General features: G+C 48.9%; 1 protein-coding gene across 14 annotated transcripts; it reads right to left on the bottom strand.

The window, feature by feature from the left end:
• Positions 1-305: 305 nt before the first annotated feature.
• LOC307096469 (uncharacterized protein) lies at positions 306-21,103 on the bottom strand. 14 transcript variants are annotated; one of them, XR_013813287.1, is made up of 10 exons: positions 20,914-21,103; positions 10,283-10,381; positions 9,742-9,778; positions 9,569-9,603; positions 7,367-7,484; positions 5,255-5,354; positions 3,006-3,104; positions 1,992-2,205; positions 587-691; positions 306-478 (listed from the first exon to the last, which is right to left on the bottom strand). XR_013813287.1 is itself a non-coding variant. In XM_079766115.1 (9 exons), exons 2-8 carry the CDS (start codon positions 10,341-10,343, stop codon positions 614-616), a joined length of 528 nt encoding a protein of 175 aa, XP_079622241.1. In that variant the 5' UTR covers positions 10,344-10,381; positions 20,914-21,103; the 3' UTR covers positions 306-478; positions 587-613. The 14 variants fall into 14 exon arrangements, 5 of the variants coding, with proteins under 5 accessions (XP_079622241.1, XP_079622239.1, XP_079622240.1 ...); XR_013813285.1 differs by lacking the exon at positions 1,992-2,205 and having other exon boundaries at positions 9,686-9,778; XR_013813286.1 differs by having other exon boundaries at positions 587-2,205.
• Between the last annotated feature and the right edge of the window lie 3,518 nt (positions 21,104-24,621).

Here is a 24,621-nt window from a genome sequence, read left to right as displayed (position 1 = left end):
AAGAGAAAGATAAAAAATTATGAACAACAAATACATATCTATCAACAAGTGAATCTAAAAACAAAGGGAATAAAAAATCTGATGAACAGTATTAACTGGTGAATATAATAGAATCAGGGGCATAGAAAGGGAGTGGACTGACAGTTCTCGGGGAAAATGGGGAGTAGGGGGTGCGGGAAGAGACTGAACAAAAAGCGTACACCTATGGATGAGGACAGTGGGGTGGGGGGTAAGGGCAGAGGGTGGGGTAGGAACCTGGTGGAGGGGAGCTATGCGGGGGGGAAAAAGAGGAACAATTGTAAAAATCTCAACAATAAATATTTATTAAATTTAAAAAACAAACAAAGCTAAGGAGAGGTGTCACTTAATTGTGAAACAACGGTCTTTAAATGACATTTGGAACTTCAGTGCCAGTTTGTTCTTTGGAGTCCTCAACTAGTCAGTTAACAAAGGCCAGATTTGTTCGCTCTTGCTGTTTCTGGAAAGGAAATACGATTTGGGCGATTATTATATACATTTTGACAAGCAAAATACCCCAATGCTGACTTCCCTCCTTAGTTCTTAATATTAAGTGTACACTACTTACCAACTCTTTCACAAGCGTTTTGTGTAATTAGGTCAATTCCTCTTTAAATTCTTTTATTTCTGTGGCAACATGCTCTTCCTCTAGTGTCGTTAAGGATGCCACATTCTGAAACAAGGCGCAGAGCTGAGGTATAAACCACTAAGTTTCATCCCACGTTCTCAACATGTGCAATTACATTTCAAAAGTAGCAACTGTTAATATTCACAGGCTGCTCATTATTTATCCCAAATAAAAAGATGATAATGAATGCATGAAAGTCACCTAAGAATTCTTATTTTTAATGTTATAGTTGAGTCAAATGTTATTATTGTAGAAGTGTAACAGGAAAACGATTTACTGGACACAATGGGTTACTGAACAGTTACAGTCAGGCTGGAGCAAAAAAGGAAAAGCAAAGAAAGAAGAAAAAGCTGGACTGGCCCATATCACGAAATACCACAATTTAAAAACTATAGTGAGCTTTCCAGACACCAGCTAACAATGTTCTTAAGTGACTGACCGCCAGTGTAACAGGGAATAACATGATCTGTCACAGGACCTCTGAAAGCTATGGAAAACAAACGTATGCTCTAAACCAGGGGTCCTCAACCTTTTTAAACAGGGGGCCAGTTCACTGTCCCCCACACCGTTGGAGGGCCGGACTATAACAAATTCCTATGCACACTGCACACATCTTATTTTGAAGTAAAAAAACAAAATGGCAAAAACACCTGATGTGGCCCGCGGGCCGTAGTTTGAGGACGCCTGCTCTAAACCTTTCCGCTTCATTCAACAGTCGCCTAGTGCATCCTGTCAGAAGCACTCTGTTAAGTGCTGTGGAGGGACCTAGGAAGGAATACACTCTCCCCCCCACCCCGTCCCCTATAGGAGTGAGCAAAAGAGACCTGTCAATAAAAATACCAGCACAACTCAAAATGGTCTTATAGAACAATTAAGGAAACACATATGGCCATTACTGTGTAGTGATAAAGAAGATTATTATTTAGTTGAGAAAAGGAGTAAGATTTCACCTGGTAAAGAAGGAATGGAAAGTATTCGAGAGGAGAAATATAAGCACAGGAAGTAATGGTGCATTCCTTCAGAGAAAGCCACTCATCTGGAGAGCGGGAGGGAAGAAAGAAAGGAAGCATGAGACACAAAGGGAGGCTAGCCATGGGGCAGATGCTGAATACCCCGCAATGTAAAATGCAAAGCTAAGGACAGGCTCTCAGGAGGAAGGAATAGGATCGGACCATGATACTGCAGAGCTGCCGAGGATGGACTGGAGAAGAGAGAAATCAGGTAAGCGCTCACTACTAGCACAGCTAGGAATGATGGGTCCTGCACGCGGGCAGCAGCAGTGGGAATGCAAAGAAAGAAATTAAAGTCCAAGTGCAGAGGTAGCAATGGCAGGGCCTGGTGATACCTGGATGGGAAGGATGAGGGACTCTGCAGGAGTCGCAGATAACACTCCAGTTCCTACCACAGAGCTGACACTTAGTAATAAACTTCAGATGAAATCTTCCTTAGCACTTTATCAAATCTTCACACCAATTAGTGACGGGTTCCCAGAGAGCATTAGGGTAAACACGTTGTCGACAGGGAAACAACTGTAAAACAGCTACTGCATACGTATGCTTCTGAAGTTTTTAAAGAATGATTATTTTACAAACTCTTACTATTTTACTTAACCTATTTCGGTTAGTTCTGAACAGCGCCAGAGCAACGTGTATTTGAACAAGATTAATAAGAAGAACATCCCATCCACAGAAGAGGAGGCATATCCAGGATTCGATCACCTCCTACATAAGTATGGGTCTGTGTGGAGCAGAGGCCAATGTCACGAGGACCATCTGCTGGTGTGAGAGTGGAACAGCACATAAGCTTTTGGCCTTGCTGTGGCTTTTCCTAACTGTCATGCATCCGGGGCCACTTTGAGTCGCTGTAATAATTCTAACAGCAAATGGGCCATCAGACACTCATAGAATGTATTGGAAAATAACACAGCTATTCAATAATTACAATCGCTATTTCCTATTTTGCATAAACCAGTGAAACAGAAGTGAAAGACAACTGGAACCTCAACATAGGCTTTTTATGATCCATAAGATAGTCGTTGCTCATCTCCTGAAAACTGATTGTTGAAAATGAAATTAGGATTAATGAATCAATTTCAATCACAATGTGTCTATTCCTAGGTAATAGTCCCCCTTTACCATTTCTTGTTTTAATATTGTAACACTCTTAAGAAATCCTAAAAATAAAAATAAATTTAGCATTTATGATAAACCAAGGTCATTAAACCCAAATGGAAAATAGCTAAGAACTTAAAATGTACAACCAAAATGTTGTTCCCATATATCGTGAAACAATTTAGCTTCTACTTCAAAACATACATGATGCTTTATAAGAACGCACTGGGTTACCAAATACAACACACCTGTTTGTGCTCCTTATGTGCAGCTTTCACTTCCTGATGGATCTGATGCAGCCTTTTTATCACTTTTTGAAAACACCTTTGGTGCTCTAAAAAAGCCTTCTACAGGTATAAAAGAAAATAAAACATGGTTAACTTAATATTTAGCAAAACGTAATTCTGCATTAAGTTAAAAGGATTCCTTTCAGTCAGTACGTTTAACAGTTTCTGTGTTCCCTTATATAACACACTAGAGGCCCGGTGCAGAACATTCGTGTACTGGAGGGGGGAGGGGGGAGATTCCCTCAGCCTGGCCTGGGCCATTTTGCATTCCAGGAGTCCTTGGGGGATGTCTGACTGACAGCCTAAGCTGCAGTTGGACACCCATAGTACTGCCACCCATAGTGCTGCCGCTACGCTCACCAGCCATCAGCCCAGCTTGGGGGTGAGTGGCCCTACCTCTGGGAGCGCACTGACCACGAGGGGGCAGCTCCTGCATTGAGCGTCTGCCCCCTGGTGGTCAGTGTACAGCATAGTGACTGGTCGTTCTGTCGTTCAGTCGATTTGCACGGTACGCTTTTATTATACAGGATTCCAGACATTTGTACTCACCAGTAAAATACAAAAACCACAATATTGGTATACATCAGTCTTTGAGGACAACAGTTCCTTTCTTACCCATATTCAAAACATAGGTGAGTAAGTAGGAAACATCCTTTCCGAACAATATTTAGACACGTCGTAACGATTGGCCATTCAGCTTCCACGCAGACGCACTTCCCAATAATGGAGGCCTTTGTGTTCTTTCACCTAACCTCCAGGAACAATGTTGCCCTCTCCCCTACTTTAGCCATTTCCTGTCAGGGTTGTACCCTGCATTCTCTCGCTCCCAACAATTGTAACATCTATACAACACGAAGGAGAGCAGCCTTGTACTAGTATAGGAACGATATGCCAGGTTTTGTCCAGAAAGGTTTCCAATGACCTTATTTTACATAGGGCACCCTGTATCCTCAAAACTAACCTATGACCAAGGTGCTCTTCTTATGTCCCCTTCGTAGGTGCGGACCCTGACACTCAGCGATACACAATCTGCCCACGGCCCCATGGCTACTCATTAGTCCATCAGAACCGGATCCCAAACATTATGGTTCCAGAGCCCAGGGTCGTGAACACGCTGTACTGTGGGCTGTTTCTCCATGTTCCCCAACATTCCCCCCTCTACCTCTCTCTGTCTGTAGCTCACTCCTGTCACATGATGGCTAATACTCCGTCAAGACTTAACACCCATTGCATCACACACATCCCAGTGGCCCTATTGCCAACCCGGGTCTTCACTTTCCTCCCTCCGGCGTGAATTCACGGTCCCTCATAAATCCTACACCCTTGCATTGTGTTACCTTGTCCCCTACTCACTCTGTCCGTGTACGTGCCCAAAGCCCACCCTGAAACACCCAGCCCTCCGGCTGCTCTGCCTTACTTAGCATTGCATCCTAGTCTCCGGATGGATTCATAAGTCACTGAGACACTAGCCTAAGTCAGGCCCGTAGTGAGGCTTGGCAATGAGCCTTCCCAAGTCCCTTCACGGGCCCCCCTCTCAGGAGACGTTTCCACACACTGCCCTCTGCCCTGAGACAGCAGCACCTCCTCCACTGTCCTCCCTCCCCAGGGTGATCAGGTCAGTCCATCAAGCGCGGACCACGCCCTGACCACAGTGACTGGCCCAGCAATGAACCAAGCATCCAGGCTGGATGAGTCCTCCTCCTTCAGAGGCTTTTCTGCTTCAGGTGCCCGACAAAGATGGCTTCCCGGGAAGGTTTGTCTCCGTCCACTGGGGTCCCAACCCGGTGGGGAATCTAGGATGGGAAGCCTAGATTCTGACCCCATGGAGAGAGCCTGAAAGGAGAGGGAGGCAGAGCCCAGAAGACACCAGCTGAGCAACCGGAGCCCAGGCACAGGCAGCTGCACCTGGAGCTAACCGCCCGCCCCTCTGGTCTTCCTCGGATAAACCAAGACACCCCTCTTTTGCAAGTTGGCAAATTTCTGTTCTTGGAAACTGCAAGAATCACAAGCACGAGAGCAAATAGAGACGAAGGGCTTTCCCGAGTCTGGTGGATGCCTGTACTTCTCTGCTTTTCTGTGATCGGGGCCCATCCACATAGCCAGCCATGGGAACGGGACCCCGGCTCTCCTTATGGGTCCAAGACATGAACAGGCTCGCCATCCTGCTCGAGACTTGCCTACAATAAACTAATCGAGAACCTGATACCAACCTTAAAGTTTTGCTCGGCTAACGTGAGGTTCTTCTGAGCTCTCTCCACGTCTTCAAACAAAGTCTCTAATTGATTATTATATTCCTTGGCAAGCTCCTCCCTGGAAAACATAGAGACGGGCACTGTCACACTGCATGTCGATAAGGTGAAAGTCAGCACATTCAAAACAAACTTCACTTGACACAATTATACCATAAAGGGAAGAAGAGGAGAAGGGAGAAGAGGAACTGAAGTCTCTGGGTGGGAAACAGGAAAATGAAGTGCCTTCCTGTCATTCAAGATTGTGTGTCCCTAACTGGCTAAGTGGGAGGCTCTCTCACATGGCTTGGCTGTTGAAAACGAAGGGAAATTTACTGGTAATATAATTTTTTCTGAAAACGGCATTGCATCTACAAAGTGTTTTGATCATTTTTTCTTGCAAAATAACCTACAGTTTGAGCTATAGACAAACAGAATCATTGGACATAGCATACCCATTTATCATATAACATTTCCAAACGGGAACAGTTTACCTTTTACTCGCTTTGGCACAACAGATATTCTTCATTGTGCACATGAAGAATAAACCCAGTTCAGGAAATTTAGAAGATATTTACAATACTAGAGGCCCGTTGCAGGAAGATTCCTGCAATAATGGGGCTTCCTGGGGCATGAGCTCCCGCTGCCGCCACCACCCCGCACTTTCCATCCCACAGCTGCCACCGCCGCCCTGTGCTTTCCCTCCTGCCACCGCCCCACTTTCCCTCCCTCCTCCTGTGCGCTGTCTTCGGTCTTCACTCCGCGCCTGCGTATTCAAATTAACCGCCATCTTTTTTTGGGGGTTAATTTGCATGCTCGCTCTGATTGGCTGGTGGGCGTAGAGGAATGATGGCCAATTTGCATGCTTCTCTTTTATTAGTGTAGGGAAGTGAATATAGCTAAACAGTACACTACACTTATCTTTACATAAGCGGATATAGCTAAATAGTACACTACACTTATCTTTCGTTCAGTTAGCATGTTATCTATACCTATAAAAGCCTAAAAGACCGATTGACCGGTCGCTATGACATGCAGTGACCATCAGGGGGCAGATGCTCAACACAGGAGCTGCCCCCTGGTGGTCAGTGTGCTCCCACAGCCAACCTCTCGCGGTCCCCCTTATCCCCTTCGCCGGCCAACCTCCCGTGGTCCCTCCCCCCAGCCAGCTGGCCCCAATCGGGCCTGGGAGAGATGGCCCCGATCGCTGGCCAGGCCAAGTACCACCAGTGCACAAATTTGTGCACTGGGCCTCTAGTGATTCTATAATAATAAAAGCATAGCATGCTAATTAGACCGGGCATCCTTCCAGGCGACCTTCTGGATGAAGCCTGGGCTGCGAGGGAAGCCCAGGTCCAGGGTTCCAGAGGGAGGAAGGTGCCAGCAGCCTGGGGAAGGAAGACCTAATCCTGCACGAATTCCGTGCATTGCGACTCAAGTATCTACACTAATAAAAGAGAAACATGCAAATTGACCATCACTCTGCTACGCCCACCAGCCAATCAGAGTGAGCATTCAAATTAACACAAAAACGATGGTGGTTAATTTGCATACTCTAGCGTGGAGCAAAGACCGAAGACAGTATACAAGGAAGAGGGAGGGAAAGCGGATAGCGAGGCGGGGCGGCGGCGGCGGCAGGAGGCAGGAGGCGGGAGGCGGGAGGCGGGAGGCGGGATGCGGAGGTAGCGGAGGGAGGGAAGCCCTCTGCCCGCCTCAGAGGGCTTCCCTCCCTTCTCTGTTTCGCTCAGGCCACAGCAAGCCCTACTCTTGCAGGAATCTTCCTGCAACGGGCCTCTAGTATATACATATATGTCATATACATATGTTTTCCTTTAGGAGCCCTAAAACTCCATTGTCATTTGAAAGGCAGAAAGGGTCATCTTTATTGACCTCTAGACAATGCCTCTCCATTCAGTTAAGGTGTGTGACTTTATAGAAATAATGGAGTTTTTTGCTTTGAAAAAAATCGAGCCAAATACAGTTTTCAATAGGGACGTCACCGCATAGGAAATGACAGTGATGCTCTTCAGTGACTTGTCCCCACGGACACTAAGAAGTGATGCACAGTCCTGCCCCTGACGCCCGGCAGCCAACCTTTGCTCCTGCCTCTTCCTGTAGTTGTCTCGCAGCTTGTCGGAAATTGTATCCACATAAGAGTTTGCTTTCATGAATAGTTCTTTTTCCTTCCTCAGAAAAGTCCTTTTCAGAGAATCTACATAAAACATACATATTAACATGTAATGGTGAAATTCGTTTTTCCTGCTTGTTGAAGACAGTATGAGCAATGTTCATTCAGCAGTTCTAGAAAGACAGTATTATTTTTTAATAGGCATCAGTTGAACGACCAAGATTCATGGTTCCTTTCTTGTGCTGTGTAAATGTCTAGTTACCCACACCACCACCATTAATTGTATAACTGTGTGTAGAGAGCACCTGGGAAGGCACATGAGCATTTCTTACATTACTGTCAGCTGAGTCCAGTGGCATTGGCAGCACCATGTCCTAGAAACATGCCATGCCAGAGGCAGGTATGTTGTCAGCCTGGTCCTTTAGCTCGAGTGACAGGGGATGGATTTCATTATTTAAGTTCAGCCGGGCGCAAAGAACGGACGCCATTATCCGGGCTTAGCCAGGAGTGACGATTACAAAGAAGCCACAAGAATGAAACATTTACAGCTTGATCTTTAACCAGGATTCCACATAATTTCCTTTGTTTTAAATTCTTGTAAAACTTCCTGGAATCATACTTTATAAAATAAACACGCTGCTTCACCGGCTCTGTGTCACTGTGTTTCCATCAGAGGGCCAGGTGTCCCAACCGGCCACAGCCTTTCCCCTCTGTCTCTGTGTCTCTGTCTGTCTCTTTTTCCATTTTCTCAATCCCCAGTCACCCCTACTCAGGATTTGTGTTCCGCTCTCTAGCCGGGCTGGACGCGGTATAAGAGAGAAATACTTATATTCTACAGCAGTGGTTCTCAACCTTCCTTATGCCACGACCTTTTAATACAGTTCCTCATGTTATGATGACCCCGAACCAAAAAATTAATTTCGTTGCTACTTCATAACTGTAATTTTGCTATTGTTATGAATCATAATGTAAATATCTGATATGCAGGATGTCTTAGGCGACCCCTGTGAAAGGGTCGTTCCACCCCCAAAGGGGTCGCGACCCACAGGTTGAGAACCGATGTTCTACAGGCTTCAATGTAAGCTGCTGCACCAAAGAAAAGAATCAGGAAAGTCAAAGACAATAGCTACAATGAGAAAACTTAACACTGATATAAAAACCGGATATGTCATTCACTCGGCCACACCAAGTGGAATAGAGGTTATTTCATGCAAACTCTTGTAATATCGCACAGCCATCCAGTGTACCCGTGTATAAGATAAAAGCATCACTCTTATATCAGCATTGGTAGCACCGTTCTCTCCACACACACAAGAACAAGAGAAACTAAGGAAATCTATGAAACCAAATCACACAAATACTTACTGTATCTGAGAACAAGGCTTTATTGTTTTTAATTACCCGCATACATTGCATGTAGTAAAGGATAAGTACCGTTTTACCAAGACGTTGTTTGTTACATACATGGTATGCATACATACACCTGTTATTATGTAAAAGTATTCCGTACAGTGGTTTGCTTCTAAAACGTGGGAACCGTTGAATTAACACAAACCAGAGCTCCCAACAGTGCCTGGCACAGAGTAAGCGTAAGCACTGAGTGCTATTATGGTCCTTGTCGCTGTTATGCACCTGCCTATGTAAAGGACATAATTCTGTAGGATTACGCAAGGGGTCATGTGACAGCACTGTGCGAAGTCTGCTCATGTGATGGTAATGTGAGTTAGTGAGAGGAGGCAAAAGGCCCTTCTCTCCATGTCTAACACCCACACAAGTCGAATCCTGCGTAGGCACATAGGTGCTGCTCGGCCCACAAGTTGTTTATGACACACAACTGAGGGCCCACAGACTATAATTTATTGAACACTCTGTCACATTCTGTCAATATTTGCAGAGAAATGGAGGCTCGGCGCTAGGGTAGAATTCCTTCTTTTTACCTGGTTGGGGTGGGGAAGGGCGAAGTCAGACCCCTCGGGAGCTAAAGGAAACAAACGAGTCCCATAGAGGAACTGCTTGCTCCGGAGAGCGAGGGAGATTCAAAGTTGCCACAGAAAAGCGTCCCAAGGCTTTAAAAGGCAGTCATGCACGCCCCTGGTGAGCATTCCCCATTGTCAATGGGACACGGTCTGAAACAGTTTATTTTCATGACACTACCTCCTAAATCATACCTGCGTTTTGGTCAAGGATTTCCTCCAATTCCTCACTGTAAAGGAAGTGCATTCAGTGTTAGTGAAGGGCACCTGAAGAAATGCCACGCCAAGTGTTTTACATGCGATACATGTTACCTGAGGAGACCTCTACTTTCCTATCCAGCAAGCAAAAATGACGGTGAACACACTACCTCGATTTCCTCTCCTGAAGGTCAGAAGAACTGTCTTCTGCATCGGAATAAAAATGGAAAAGGTATTAAATGAGTTTAGTAACTTATTTGGGGAATCGTCCAGGGCGAGAGCTCCTCACTGGGGAGGGTTAAGCTTTCCGCCGCCACAAGTGTTGCAGGCAGACCTATGAGAGGAGCCGTGGAGGTGCAGGGCAGATGGAAACAGGTAAGGGACCAGGGCCGTGCTGTGAAGACGCTGCTGCAGGCCTTCCAGGGGCAGGGTGAGAGCCGAGCCTGGGACACACGGCAGAGGGTGTTGCCAGGCTGCCAGCGTCCAAGGAGCTGCTGGGCCAGCACCTGTCATCCCTCTGGGGGTCTGAGGCTCAAGTGAGCCGCCTCCAGGACATAGCCTGTGTCCCAGCTCCTGGAGTTTACTGTTTTAACATCAAGGACACAGCCCAGCCCCATGCACTGGATCTGCTAAGGGTCACGCAGAAGGTACCGGAGGGAAGTTCCTCGGCCTCAGGTGTTTCTTTGCCCCCAAAGTCATCGTTTCTCTTACCCTGCTCCTCCAACAGGGGCTCCAAGTCTCTGTTCATGTCCTTCTTACGACGCAGTGGCATCCTGTCGTTGTCCCGGGGTGGTCACGGGTCTCCTGAGCCTGTGCGCGCCAATGCAAGGTTACAGGGCAGGCTCAAGATCAGTGGTGGATGCGGGGCCGGCGACCTCCGGGCTGACCCCCAGACAGTGTCTGTGTCGCCGGCCTCCTGCCCCCCCCCCCCATTCCCCGGAAACAGAGCAGTTTGGAACAGCGGAGCCTCCCACCCAGGGCGGCAATGGAGGGCGGCACCTGCGCAGCGACATCTGCGTGTCAGCCCCTCTGCTGGGACGGAGGCCGTGCCTGCCCCTCAGTCCCAAAGGGGTCTAGCCCCCTCCCCCCACCCTCGCTCCCGGGCCTGATAAAGTAAGGGCCCGCCCGGGAAAGTGGGAAGAAGCCTTTCTGTGCAGGTCCGGGCAGTCAGGTCTCAGGGAGTCCCAACGCCCTGCCTGAACCCCATGACCCCTCACAGGGCTGAGCTGCCCTGCCAGGCCGCTGGGTCAGAGGGACAGACTGGGACCCCACCCTCCCCTCGCTCCCCTCCCACACATGTTGGATCCCTCCCAGGACTGGCAGGTCCTTCACACCCGCTTCCCTGTGGGTTGCTGCCCACCCACAACTCCCCGTCCCCGCCGCAGCGGCCGTGGGAAGGATGGAGATGGGAGGGAGAACCTCGGGCACTCAGAGCTGACAGAGCTGAGGGCACCATCTGCTTCCCTTAGCCTTTCTTTCGCGCCTCCTCTCTCAAACCCCAAGGGTCTGGGGGGGGGATGGTTGGGCCCCTAGGTAGCGATGCAGGGGTGAGTGGCGGTGGATAGGGGGCCTGCTTCTGTGCTTGGAGCCTCTGAGGTGAGCCTCTGCCCAGGCGATGGCCACCCCTGCCCCTCCCCCCGCCCTTCACACAGGGTTCCGCTCCTGTCTGAGGAGGAGCCCAGGCCTAGACCGCGATGGCCACCCCTGCCTCCCCACACGCCCCCCCTCCCTGAGAGCCGACCAAGATGCCCCCCAACCCATCCAACCCATCCCCGGGTCTCATGAGGAGGCTATGGCGGGAGCTGACCAAGGTCAGCCATATCTGGGCCCGGCTCTCCGGTCAGACAAGGCCACCTTGGTGGTGACAGTGGCTGCAGTTCAACCAGCAGACCAGCTCGGCGTCCAGCCTAGGTTGGCCGCGCTGCAGAGCAGGGGTGGCGTAGTTGGCAGGATTCCAAAACACATTTCTCCGCAGCGCAGGCGGATAAGGATTTAAAATTGGCAAAACCACTCAGGTTCCGGTGGGAGTATGAAGGAAACGACCACCGAGTGTAAAGGGCATTAATCTGGCACCGACCGAAAGCGAACTAGTCTCTGAGGACACAGGTCAGTGGTCGTCCACCGTGAGGGCATACCCAGGAGAGGCTGACTCCCGAAGGCCAATGCCGGGGGTCCTAGCAGTCTCTCTGTGCAAGAGGAGCCCAGATGGCGGATTACACCAACCGACCTATTCCCGATCCGGAGACTCGACCCCGGAGCACCACCGGGTCGTCTAGGTTCGGTCCAAAATCGAAACTCCCCTTCAAATTCAAGGAATTCAACTAAGGGAAACGGAAAGTAAAGGAAAATGAAACCTTTTGAAGAATAAATTTACAGCAGAGCCGAATTTATGAACAAAATTTTGAAGAAACTAGCTAAAACTCTCTCTAATTTTCGAAAAAAAGTAACAACTCTCCATCTAGAAACCACATACTGCAATAGGAACACCCCGCATACACAAGGATTCTGTCCGTTGGGTAGGTACGGACCAAGGCTCCGTCTCATTCAACACCATGCAGAAAGTTAAAACTTCTTTAACAAGCTTTTCAAAAGAAATGACCCTACCGAGCCTAACGTACTACCAGAAAGCAAATGGAGGCCGGTAGAGGACGCCCTGAGGGCCAAATATAAAATGCACACAGCCCCAGGCCTCAACCAAAACATGGTAGATCCTAACATTCTGATTCCAACAATAGAAAGGGCGCCACCACAGCAGGAAGTAGGAATAGTACTGCAGACCATCCATCACCTGCAGGAGGACACCGACCAGGGAAGATCACCGGCACAGAAGGCAGTTGCAAAATGCTCCAGCAAGCCAGGAGTAGTAAAGAAGAAGGTAATAAAATCTGAAAATGAAGGGACTGAGGAATCGGTAGAATTCACCTCATTTTCAAGGCAGGAACTAGCGGAACTCAGAAAATTATTAATTAAAGGGGAATTAATGAACGTAGAGTGGCTTGTAAAAATATACGAACTTGGAGGCCACACGTCTATGTTAAGTGCAGATGAACTCACAGCAGTGATAGATGCAACAGAAGTAGCCAAGTTAAAAACAGCAGTAAAGGAAACTGCAGAACAACTCTCAAATACAGGAAGATCATTCTGGAGCTGGATAGGAGATGCATGGAGAAGAGCGTTTCCATCAGTGGACCTGTCTTCGGGACAGTTTTCAGCACACTGGGAGTCTCCTACACAATTACAGGCCCAATTACGGAAACTGGTGATCCTAACTGGCCTCTATAAGCCAGATGTGAGCTCACCATGGGAAAACTGAGATGTAGAAGGGATAGTCAAGGTACTAATAAGAAACGCTCCAGATGGCTACAAAATGCAGCTTCAAAACCTTATCGCAAGGTCCGACACCGCAGAGCATATTAAAAGGAAAATCCAACTGCACCAAGACCTATCACCAGAAAAGAAATTCGCCTTCGCGGTAGAGGAATCAAAGAAATACTCCTTTCCCATGCAAAGGTATAGAGGACCTCTACAGCCCTTAAAAACACCCCAAACCAATCAAAACAGGCAGAATGACCAATACAGACAAGGACATGCTTATTATTGGAGAAGGAACAATCTGTTCTTCAAGGACAATAATAAATTCAGAAATAATAATAATAATAACAACCCATTTAAAATAACCCATGTAGAGGTAATAACCACCCATTCAGCAGAAACCCAGCAATCCAACCACAAAATCAAAACAAAAAAAAAAACAACCCTTCAGGACAGAGACTCAAGACAACAGTCCATTTCAAAATAGTCAAAACCCCTTCAGACAGAATCAGGGAAACTGGAGAGGCCCCCGGCGAGCAGCAAGTTCGGCAAGAGGGGGGCCATACCGGACACCAATGCCAGAACATGACTTCTACACTCCAGACCCTGAGGAAACCCCACCCAAGGTGCCTATATTCAGTAACCCCCCATTGGTTACAGACTCACCATTCCACACCATCCATGACCACAGACCATACATATCCCTCCAAATCTCCCTGGGGAGCGGGCCATTACAATGTAAAATCTTGTAATAGACACCGGCTGGCAGGTCTCCCTGCTGAAAGAAACCACCGCTTACAGAAACATTTCAATGCAGAACCAAAGAAAGTGAAAGGATGCACTCTCAGGGCTGGCGTTCCGGAGGCTGTTCTGGGATGCAGAGATAGTTAAGATTAAGTGGGCATAGTTCAGTTCCCAGAAAAGAGCGTGCTGAACTCCCCTTTAGTGCTTATCAGTAAATGTCCTGGTCTTTGTTGAAACAAATTAAAGACATCCTGGCTTCTAGTTTCTGTTAAAGCAAACTCCTGTTTTTACGAGCTTTCTGTTAAAGATAAAGCATTCCGTTCCCACGAGAACGGGCCATCTCCCCCACCTTTCCACCCCCACCTGCGTGTGGTTTTTGCCCATAAAAGCTTGTAATCAACCCTGGCTCAGGGCTCCGGTCAGCAGTCTCTTGTCAGAGTTGCTGCCTGTGAGTCCCTGCGCTGCGCTTGAATAAAAGAAACCTCTTGCTTTTGCATCAAGACTCGAGTTCGACGTTTGATTTGGGGTCGTCGCTCTGCCACAGGGTCGTCACGGCCTTACATTTGGAGGTTCCACCGAGATTGATCGACCACCCCTCAAACGTCAGAACCGACCTTGGAGGTAAAGGGGCCCCCTTGTTTTGTTGTCTGTTGTCCGGTTCGTCTGATAATTGTTTCAGTATTTCTGGTTATTTCTGGTTCTGGTGACAGGTTGTTCTCTCTGTAAGGAGAGGGCTCCTCTGACCGGTTAGAGTCCGGTCAGAAAAACTGTCAAACTGGGGGACGCCCCAGATTCAGGAGACGACCGAGTAAAATTGGTCGTCGTCGGGTGTCCGGCGACGGGCGGATTGAAGTCCGGCCGGACAATCTGGAGGACGGGAGTCCGTCCGTCTGGTTATATTAGGTCATTGTTTCAGTCTCGTTGGGCCCGTTGTCTGAGTGTTTTGTTCATTGTTGTCTGTCTTTGTCCTGTGTTTCAGTTGGTCTGGTTCTGTGTGCACACTTCTGGTTTTGCAGCCGTTCGGCGACTCGTAAGAGTGACCGAGCAGTAGTCGGTAGACGTGCCTGGAGGACCACAGGTTGCAGCCCTGGGGGACGCCCCAAGGGTGGAGGAGAGCCAGGGACGCCTGGTAGTCTCCGTCTGGGGGGGTGTAAAAACCCCCGTCTGGGGAGGTGTAAAAACCCCAGTCTGGAGGGGAGTGGCTTTCCCTCAAAACTCTGGGACGAAGCGGGTCGCTCCCGCTGGTTGGCACATCGTCCAGCTGTTCCCAGGTGTCTTTGTCTGTTTGGTTTCTGTGTCTTTCTGTGGACTTCTGTGGACTTACTGGACGGACGTTATGAGATAGACTCAGTCCACTCCAAGTGAGTGGAAAGGGGAGCTTAACCCCCCCCACCCGGAGGCCATAGAGCTTCCTCAGGCAAATTAATCAGGTGACTGTTTAAACTCTGGTAAATATCTAATAGGAGTCAAAACCTCAGATTGTTTGGTATATAAATATATAAATATAAAAGTATTTGTTGTCTCTTTCTGCTTTTAATTTATTTAAAGATGGGGCGGACCTGCTGTGGCGGAATACAAAGGTCTTTAGCAGCTGCTGAGACACCTTTTTCTCAGAGTCCTTTGTTCTCCGTCAGAGAGGGAATCAGCCCACTTAGATAATAAAAATTCCTCTGTTTGTATAAATGAAGGTTTCAGTTTGCTCTGATTTGTGAATTTACTGTATTAAATTGAATTTTAAAGTCCTAAGGTTGATTTAAAAATATCCATTTATAACATTTCAAAGAACAAAAGAACTTTTATTTACAGCTTCCTTATCTCTTTTGGTGCTGGGAGACTCCCAGCTAACAGCTTCGCTGGGAGGAGAGATTTTCAAGGCCCTGTCCCTGCCTGTGACATCATAGTCCAACGTGAAACTAAGGCTGAAGTTACTATTAACTCTTTATAGACCCCGTTAACCGTTTGTTTAACTTACTGTTTTCAGTTATTAGGATCCTCATAGAGGACATAACCTGATCTTTCCCTTCCTCTCTCATTCTGATTCTAATAGCATCTGTAACTGGATTAAAAATCTTTTCTTTCAGGAAGCCATCCAGGCTTTCAGCTCACAAGAAATCTCCTCCTGCGAGAGGAGAAAGGGACCCCCCAGAAGGGGCTGGAGGCTCTCCCTCTCAACAGGTGTTTGTTTTGTGTTTTGTCATATCGGTATCAGGACTGTTTGTTTTGTCTTTTTGTCTTATATTTTCTGTCATAATTGGGCCCTATATGTATATATTATTTATTGAATTTTCATTTGTCAAGGTTTTGTCAGTTTATTATCAGTTTGTTAAAATCCTCTCAGAGGAGAGGACATTGAGTGGTTCTTCCCTTCCTGTGTAACCTTTGACTGTGTAATTGGATTACTGAGCTTTTATCAAGGTTCTGCCTCTCCTGATATAACGCTCTATGTGTAACCTGTCCCTCCCCGAGCCGGACTGCAGGATGACTTTTCCTTCAACACACTGGTCCCGCCAACTGGCCTATGGCAGAAGCCAGAAAAAGCGACGGTAGGAAAAGGAGGCCCCCATCAGGGGACTTAGAGGCAGTATTCCTGTTATCTGCTTAGATCCCAAGAATGTAAGAATACTTGTTTACTGAAATGATATAAGGACAGATGTTTATTTGATATTTTGTTATCTGCCTGGTTATAATTATTTGTTCATATATAGAAATCTATAAAAAGAAATAAGAAACATTTAATTTGTTTAAGGCTGGGTGCTCTGACACATAGCAAATCGCCCTGAGTGGCCACTGGGATTTCTTTTTTCCCAGGGGTGTTTGCTCTCTGTCAGAGGGGGAATCGGCCCGCCTAGCAAAAGTTCTGTCTAAGTTTATTAATTTGAAGGTATAACGTTGTAACAATTGTGGTCCAAGAGGTTAAAATCAGGGACCAAGTTTTAAAGTTAACTATTTATAAGAAGGAAGCTTGAGCTGGCAAAGTCACCAAGTCTGCCCAGCAAGCTCAAAAACTGAATGAATCTTATTTCTGACACCTGCTGCCACCCAGTCTGAATCAGTGGTGGAGAAACGGTCTCAGAAGTGTTTGTCTCAATTGGCCATTTAACTTTGATGTGATTAATGATTACAGCACATTGTAAAATCTTTAGGAAGGAAAGAAAAATATTTTGTGGGCCACTTGGTCCTTGTGTGTATGTGTCAACTCTTAAATTATAGTTTTAAAATCAGTAATTTTAATAGAAACACACTCAAGCAGAGGGGCTTTTCAGAAAGGTCAGGGAGTCTGATTGCAGTGTAAGGGTCACTGGTTCCCCCCCACCCCCCATGCCACCTTCATTGGCAGGAGACAAGCGCTTTTCCCAGTGGGAACAGAGAGTGGACTGCCAGATGAAAACGCCTCGGTGGGAGCCTTCCTTCGCCACCTGGGACCCGCGCCGCGCTCCCTGCCTCTGCCCACCCAGCGTCCATCCCCTCCAGGGGTTGTTTTGAGTAGCTGCTGGAGGCAGCGATGAAAAGGGAAATTCCCTTGTGACCCCCTGCGCCCCAATGAGACCCAAGAACCCCTGACGTCTCCTTGGACACTTTTCACCGTGTTCTGTTAGGGGACTTAAAGCCATGTTCTGTTAGGGGGCTTAAAGAAGGCACAGCTAGTAATTCCCCTTTTCAGGCTTATCAGAATCTGAGATCATTATCTGTAGGAAGAATGTGGCCATTTGGGACTCAAGCGGCTAGAGGCCTGGCTAGCCTGGGAACCGGCTGCAGAGCCTGCTCCCTCCCCCGCTGCCTTTTCTAGCATACAATACTGAAACATTGATTGCTAGACATGTTTAGAAATACTTAATAGAAGGTCTGAGGCATGGTTATGCATTTTTGAAGGACATAGAAGAAAGGTTTGAAGGCTAATTTGAAATTGTGAAGATTTTTGTAAAGGTTTGTGCATGTGATAAGATAGAACAGAGAAAAGTAAAAAGAAAGAAAAGGCCAGCAGCAAATAGGAAGCGGGGGCACTGCAAGAGAAAATATCCTGGCAGGTTACCTAGAGAAGCAAAAGGGGAGACTCAGACTCCAAAGGTCTTTAACTTAGAGGAAGAGAACTGACAGGACTGGGGCTCCTTTCCATTGAGCCCCCAGAAGCGCAGGGTAACCTTACAAGTGGGGGGCAAACCTGTTAGTTTCCTGGTGGACACTGGGGCAGCCTATTCAGTCTTGACAGAGCCGATGGGACCCGTAACCTCTAAGAAGACATCAGTCCAGGGAGCCACCGGACAAATTGCCTGTTTTCCTTAGACATCAAAAAGGACTGTAGACCTCGAAAGGACACGGTGACGCATTCATTTCTGATCATGCGAGAATGTCCGTACCCCCTATGTAGACATGACCTCCTGCAGAAACTATTTGGATGTGCCACCATATCCTTTGAGGGGGACGGAGCGGGAATTCCTACGGGCAGTTGGATACTGCCACCTGTGGATATCGGGGCTCGCGGAGATTGCTAAACCTCTGTACTCAAGTACTAGGGGAATGCATCCACTGAACTGGACCGAAGTGGAACAACAGGCCTTTGAGAAGCTAAAGAGGGCTCTCGTCTCAGCACCTGCCCTAGCCTTGCCAGACGTCACGAAGCCCTTCCACCTCTACGTGAGTGAGGTAAGGGGCATTGCCAAAGGGGTTCTCATTCAGACTCTAGGTCCCTGGAAGAGACCTGTTGCTAAGAGGCTAGACCCCGTGGCAGCAGGGTGGCCAGCGTGCCTCTGGGCAGTGGCCACCACAGCATTGCTGGTAAAGGAGGCAGATAAGTAGACTCTGGGCTAGGAACTAGCCCTGACAACACCCCATGGTGTGGAGGCCCTCCTTTGAGGTACTCTGAAGAGATGAATATCAAACACCAGGATCACCCAGTGCCAAGCTCTTCTCCTAGACCAGCCCTGTGTCCGGTTCCATAAGACACTGGCCACCAACCCTGACAGCCTGCTTCCAGATGATAGTCCAGAGGAACCTATGCAGGGCTGCACAGAGGTAACAGACGCAGTATGAACAGCTCGCCCAGACCTGACAGCACGGTTGGGAGCAGTTATGTTCAGTTTTAGTAACCCTGCCGTACCTGGACCTACGCAGACCCCCTCTTACACCAAACAAGAGGAGAAACTGGCAGAACAGAAGCAAGCCATCAAAGGACCAGATAGTTGGTGGATCCTACCAGATGACAGACTGTTGGTCCCAGAGGCTCTAGGTCGGACGTGAGTTGCCCAGTTACACCAGGCTACCCACTTAGCATCACCAAGACTTCTGAACTTCTGCAAGGCAGGTACTCTTAGATAAAATAATTAAAAGCATAGTCACTAGAAATACAGTTTGTGCACAGGTAAATACTAAGCAAGGTAAGAGGGTCGCCCTGAGAATTCGGGCCCCACAGAAATTACTCCAGGAGATTATATCTAGCTTCGGGCTGCCAGTAGTCATAGGATCAGATAACAGCCCCGCCTTTATAGCCAAGGTATTTCTGGGTATAGCTCAAGCCTTAGGCCCAGAATCTGGACAGGCATGAGCAGGACTCTAAAAGTACTTTAACTAAATTTGTCCTAGAAACCGGTGAAAACTGGACCAACCTCCTGCCCTTCACCCTCTTATGGGCCAGGTGTACCCCCTACCGGTAGGGGTTTCCCCCTTTTAGAGATCATATATGATAGACATCCCCCCACCGCTTCCTTTCCAGGGACAGGAAGAAACTGAAAGCTGGAATTCATAACCATTCCCTTCCTTAAGTCCTTACAGGCTCTATACCCAGAGAGCCACCCATAAGCTTGTTCGAGATGCACTGCCAGTGCCCACCGCGGACCCTGTACATCCCTTCCAGCCCGGGGACTCGGTATGGGTAAAGAAATTCACTGCCCAAGGACTCACCCCAACCTGAAAGGGATACTACACTGTTATCCTGGGCATGCCCACGGTTATTAAAATGAACAGCACCCAGATCTGGCTACACCACTCCCAGCTCCTGCACCAGGAAACGGCCTAGATCCTGGCAACCAGCAGCCTCACCCGTGAGATCCCTAGCCTGGGCTCCACGCAGGCCAAGAGGAGACTCGACACCTGCAGGAGGGGAACTGGACTTCAGTGAGGACAGTACTGATGGGGACCATGGTACTGAAGTATAATAGCAACCATACTTAGATAAAAACTGCTGTTTGAATTTTAACCCTGCTATTCTGGCTTTTGTACACACTTGCTTGCTTGGACAATAGAATAGTTTGAAAAATTGATACAGCCGATCCCCTTGGTTCACCACCCTCATATCCACCCTGATGGGTCCCCTTATTATACTACAAAAGTTCCATGATTGGAACTCCCCAAAAAGAAAAGGGGGGAATGAAAGGATGCACTCTCAGGGCTGGCGCTCCGGAGGCTGTTCTGGGAGGCAGAGATAGTTAAGATTAAGTGGGCATAGTTCAGTTCCCAGAAAAGAGCGTGCTGAACTCCCCTTTAGTGCTTATCAGTAAATGTCCTGGTCTTTGTTGAAACAAATTAAAGACATCCTGGCTTCTAGTTTCTGTTAAAGCAAACTCCTGTTTTTACGAGCTTTCTGTTAAAGATAAAGCATTCCGTTCCCACGAGAACGGGCCATCTCCCCCACCTTTCCACCCCCACCTGCGTGTGGTTTTTGCCCATAAAAGCTTGTAATCAACCCTGGCTCAGGGCTCCGGTCAGCAGTCTCTTGTCAGAGTTGCTGCCTGTGAGTCCCTGCGCTGCGCTTGAATAAAAGAAACCTCTTGCTTTTGCATCAAGACTCGAGTTCGGCGTTTGATTTGGGGTCGTCGCTCTGCCACAGGGTCGTCACGGCCTTACAAAAGGACCTACAGGACATATTGCAGGAGTCACAGGAAATGTGACCCCAGCCTACCCCACACGAGGAAAAATACTACACAAAGGCAAACAAGCCCTAGTCTCACCTCAGGCTCAAAGCATATTGGATACAGACATCCCACCAACAGTATTTTGTCACATTTCCCACACACCCAGGCTCCATGAAATCAAAACTTTCCTCACTGCACTACACACACCTCCATTACCATTACCAGAAGCAAACACAAATTCATTCGCACCCCAAGACCCTCTACAAGGACACAAGAATGTAACCGAAACACTTAAAACACTTTTAGAAATTACAAAATACAACAAACATTTCCCACAATGATTATTTCCCACGTTAAAGGGTCACGTTATTACAACCAGGGGACACGGAGCGACTCCCATCCCAGCGCAGCAGAAAGAAACGCCGCCGAGAGGACACTTACCTCCTGAGCGTTCCTCGGGCGGGGGCTCCGCCCGGAGAGTAGATGGGCTTTGGGGGTGTCTTCTTCGTGTCACGGCCTCCGAGTGTCCGTCAGCCAAGGGCTCACGGAGCCGCTAAAGGACAGAGTGCGGGCAAGGCTGGGGCTCAGGCAGCAGGGCGGCTCCTCTTCAAATATGAGGGACCTGGCACGCCCCCTGACGCCACGTCAACGGCCAGGCCGCTGCGTGGACTCCCACAAGGCATTGCGCGACCCAGTGACTGGAGGGCCCCACCCCCTGCAGGTCCCGCCCCGCCCCTGCTTCCACCCAGTCCTTGCTTCCGCCCCGCCCCTGCTTCCGCCCCGCCCCTGCTTCCGCCCCGCCCCTGCTTCCGCCCCTCCTTTCGCCCCGCCCCTGCTTCCGCCCCGCCCCTGCTTCCGCCCTCCTGCTCCCTCCCGACTCAGCAGGTACATTGCTCTCAAGTTGCAGTGCAAGTTCTCTGGTGGCCAGCTGCTGGGCGGGCATCCGCAGCCTCCCAGCCTCGGCCAGCCGGCACTCCAGGGGTGCATGGGCGCGGGCCCTGGGTCTCAGGGGCCTGGCTGCCTGCGCGCCCTGTGCCATGGAGGGCGCCGAGCCCCGCGCGTGGCCCGATCGCCCGGCTGAGGCCGAGGCCGAGGCCGAGGGGAGCACGGTGGAAGGTGGACGCCTGGTGGAGGTGCAGCTGAACGGCGGCGCCCCGTGTGGCTTCACCCTGAAGGGCGGCCGCGAGCACGGCGAGCCGCTGGTCATCACCAAGGTAGGGCGACCTCGGGCCCCTCGCGGTGACAGCCCGCGGGCCCCGCGCGGTGACAGCCCGCGGGCTCCGCGCGGTGACAGCCCGCGGGTGGGCGGGGGGCTCGGAGGGGTTTGGGCACCTGAGGGAGCCGAGCGTTCGCGCCCAGGGCTCCAGGACGCGCCCAGTCCTGCCTGATCACCTTGGGGAGGTGGCCTGCGGGCCACGGATAGGTGTGTGGGTCCGGGCGCCCCCCACCCCCACCCCGCCGCTCCTCGGGGCTCCCAGCCCTGCTGGCTCCGGGCGCCGCCAGAGTGTACATGGCTTCTGTTCCGGGTCCCCTCCCCTCCCCCTCTGGGAAGGAGCCTGACGGGGTCCCTGGCCACTCGCGGTCTGGCGGGCAGCAGCCTGCACCTGTGGGGGCTGCCCGGAGGCCGGGGAGAGACGCTCCCACGTGCCCAGGGGTGGACGGAGCCGCCCCAGCCGCGTGCGCCTCTGTGGACCCTGGGTTCTGCACTCCTCGGACCCGCGCCCTGATCACTGGGCAACACAGCCCAGCAGCTGCCGCCAGCCCAGCTTCTGGATTGCCATCAGCCCATCAATATTTACCGCCTTTCGGCTTCCAGTTGCCCGGCGCTCTGGAGACCCGCAGAAGCTAAGGGAACTTCTCAGCGCCTTTCTGGACGTGGAGTTCCAGCACCAGCAATGCTTCCTAGTGTGTCTCAGGGGGAATGGGTTTCCCCTGTATGAGATGGGGAGAGGGGCTGCTTTAGAACTGAATTCTCTTGTCTCAAAAACAAAGCCCACCTCGAAGTGGACCCGCGGAACCTATGAAAACACGCAAACAACAACCCAGTCTTCCTGTTTTCTTCTGGCTCCAGGGGTGGGATGGCGCGTGGAGTTGGGAAGGGTTGGGCAGGTCGTTCCCAGGGATAAAGTGCCATTTACAGTGTGAAAGTGCGTGGCTGCTGGGAGCGAGTGAAGGTGACCTGTCGGTCCTCTGGCCCCTCCTGCTTGCCCGGTGCAGGGAGAAGCCTGGTGATGGCTAACCCGCCCTCGGCCATGAATTTGGGAAGTGGCTTTGTTGTTCAGATAGCCAGGGAGCCATCCAGCTTCTCCGTTCCTTGCTTTCGCTCAGGTTTATCTTTGCAGAACTGCAGACTTGAGGGCGGCCTGGTGAGAGGGCGCTGACTTGGTGTTGAACTGTGTGCTCCTGGGAAAGATGGGGGGCAGGCATTGTGACCTGGCCCAGCAAGGGCTCGCTCCCCGCATGTTTGAGTATGAAAGTGCATTTTGTCTGTATCTATTTAAAAATATATATCCTTGTGTATCAACTTTTTTTCAATTAATTTCTTTTAGAGAGAGAGGAAGGGGGAGAGAGAAACATTGATCGGTTGTCTCCCATATGCGCCCAGACTTGGGAAGGTGCCCTGACCAGGAATCGAGCCCACAACCTTTTGGTGTATGGGAGGATGCCCCAACCCACTGAGCCACCCAGTCAGGGCTTGCCTGTCCCTTTTGAAGGTTTTACAAGGCATTTCTGATGGTAAAATTAAAGATATTGGGTAAATGACTCAGACCGTTCGTATCTCATGTAACCTTTTTTTTTTATTGAGGTACTATATGTGTACATATCTTACCATTCCCCCCCCACCCCACACCCATATATGCCCTCACCCCCCAGAGTTTTGCGTCCATTGTTTATGCTTATATGCATGCATACAAGTCCTTCGTTTGATTTCTTATCTCCCCCACCTCTCCTTAACCTTCCCCCTGTAATTTGAAAGTCTGTTGCTTTACTGTCTCTGTATCTATCTTTTTGTTCATCAGTTTATAATGTTCTTTATTATCCATAAATGAGTGAGATCATGTGGTATTTTTCTTTCATTGACTGGCTTATTTCACTTAACATAATGTTCTCCAATTCCATCCAGGTTGCTGCAAATGATGAGAATTCCTTCTTTTTTATGGCAGCATAGTATTCCATTGTGTAGATGTACCACAGTTTTCTGATCCAGTCATCTGCTGACGGGCACCTAGGCTGTTTCCAAATCTTAGCTATGGTGAATTGTGCTGCTATGAACATAGGGGTGCATATATCCTTTCTGATTGGTGTTTCTAGTTTCTTCAGATATATTCCCAGGAGTGGGATTACTGGGTCAAATGGGAGTTCCATTTTCAATTTTTTGAGGAAACTCCATACTGTCCTCCACAGTGGCTGCACCAGTCTGCATTCCCACCAGCAGTGCACGAGGGTTCCTTTTCCTCCGCATCCTCGCCAACACTTGTCGTTTGTTGATTTGTTGATGATAGCCATTCTGACAGGTGTGAGATGGTACGGCATTGTTGTTTTGATGTGCATCTCTCGGATAATTAGTGACGTTGAGCATGTTTTCATGTGTCTCTTGGCCTTCCTTCTGTCTTCTTTTGAAAAGATTCTATTTAGGTCTGTTGCCCATTTTTTTTTTATTGGATCATTTATCTTCCTTTTATTAAGTTGTATAAGCTGCCTGTAGATGTTGGAGATTAAACTTTATCAGTGATGCCATTTGCAAATATGTTCTCCCACGCAGTGGGCCTTCTTGTTGTTTTGTTGATGGTTTCTTTTGCTGTGAAAAAGCTTTTTATTTTTATGTAGACCCATTTGTTAATTTTCTCTTTAGCTTCCATTGCCCTAGGGGCAGTGTCAGTGAAGAATTTCTTTTGGCATATGTCTGAGATTTTGCTGCCTGTGGATTGCTCTCGTATTTTTATGGTTTCCCGTCTTATGTTTAAGTCCTGTATCCATTTTGAGTTTATTTTTGTGTATGGCGTAAGTTGGTGATCAAGCTTCATTTTTTTTGCATGTATCTGTCCAATTTTCCCAACACCATTTGTTGAAGAGACTGTCTTTATTCCATTGTATGTTCATGCCTCCTTTGTCAAATATTAATTGAGCATAGTGGTTTGGGTCGATATC

This window comes from Cnephaeus nilssonii (genome assembly GCF_951640355.1).
Source record: "Cnephaeus nilssonii genome assembly, chromosome: Y".
NCBI lineage: Eukaryota > Metazoa > Chordata > Mammalia > Chiroptera > Vespertilionidae > Cnephaeus > Cnephaeus nilssonii.
Note: the sequence above shows the minus strand (reverse complement) of the source record. Positions and strands in the feature narration are given on the sequence as shown.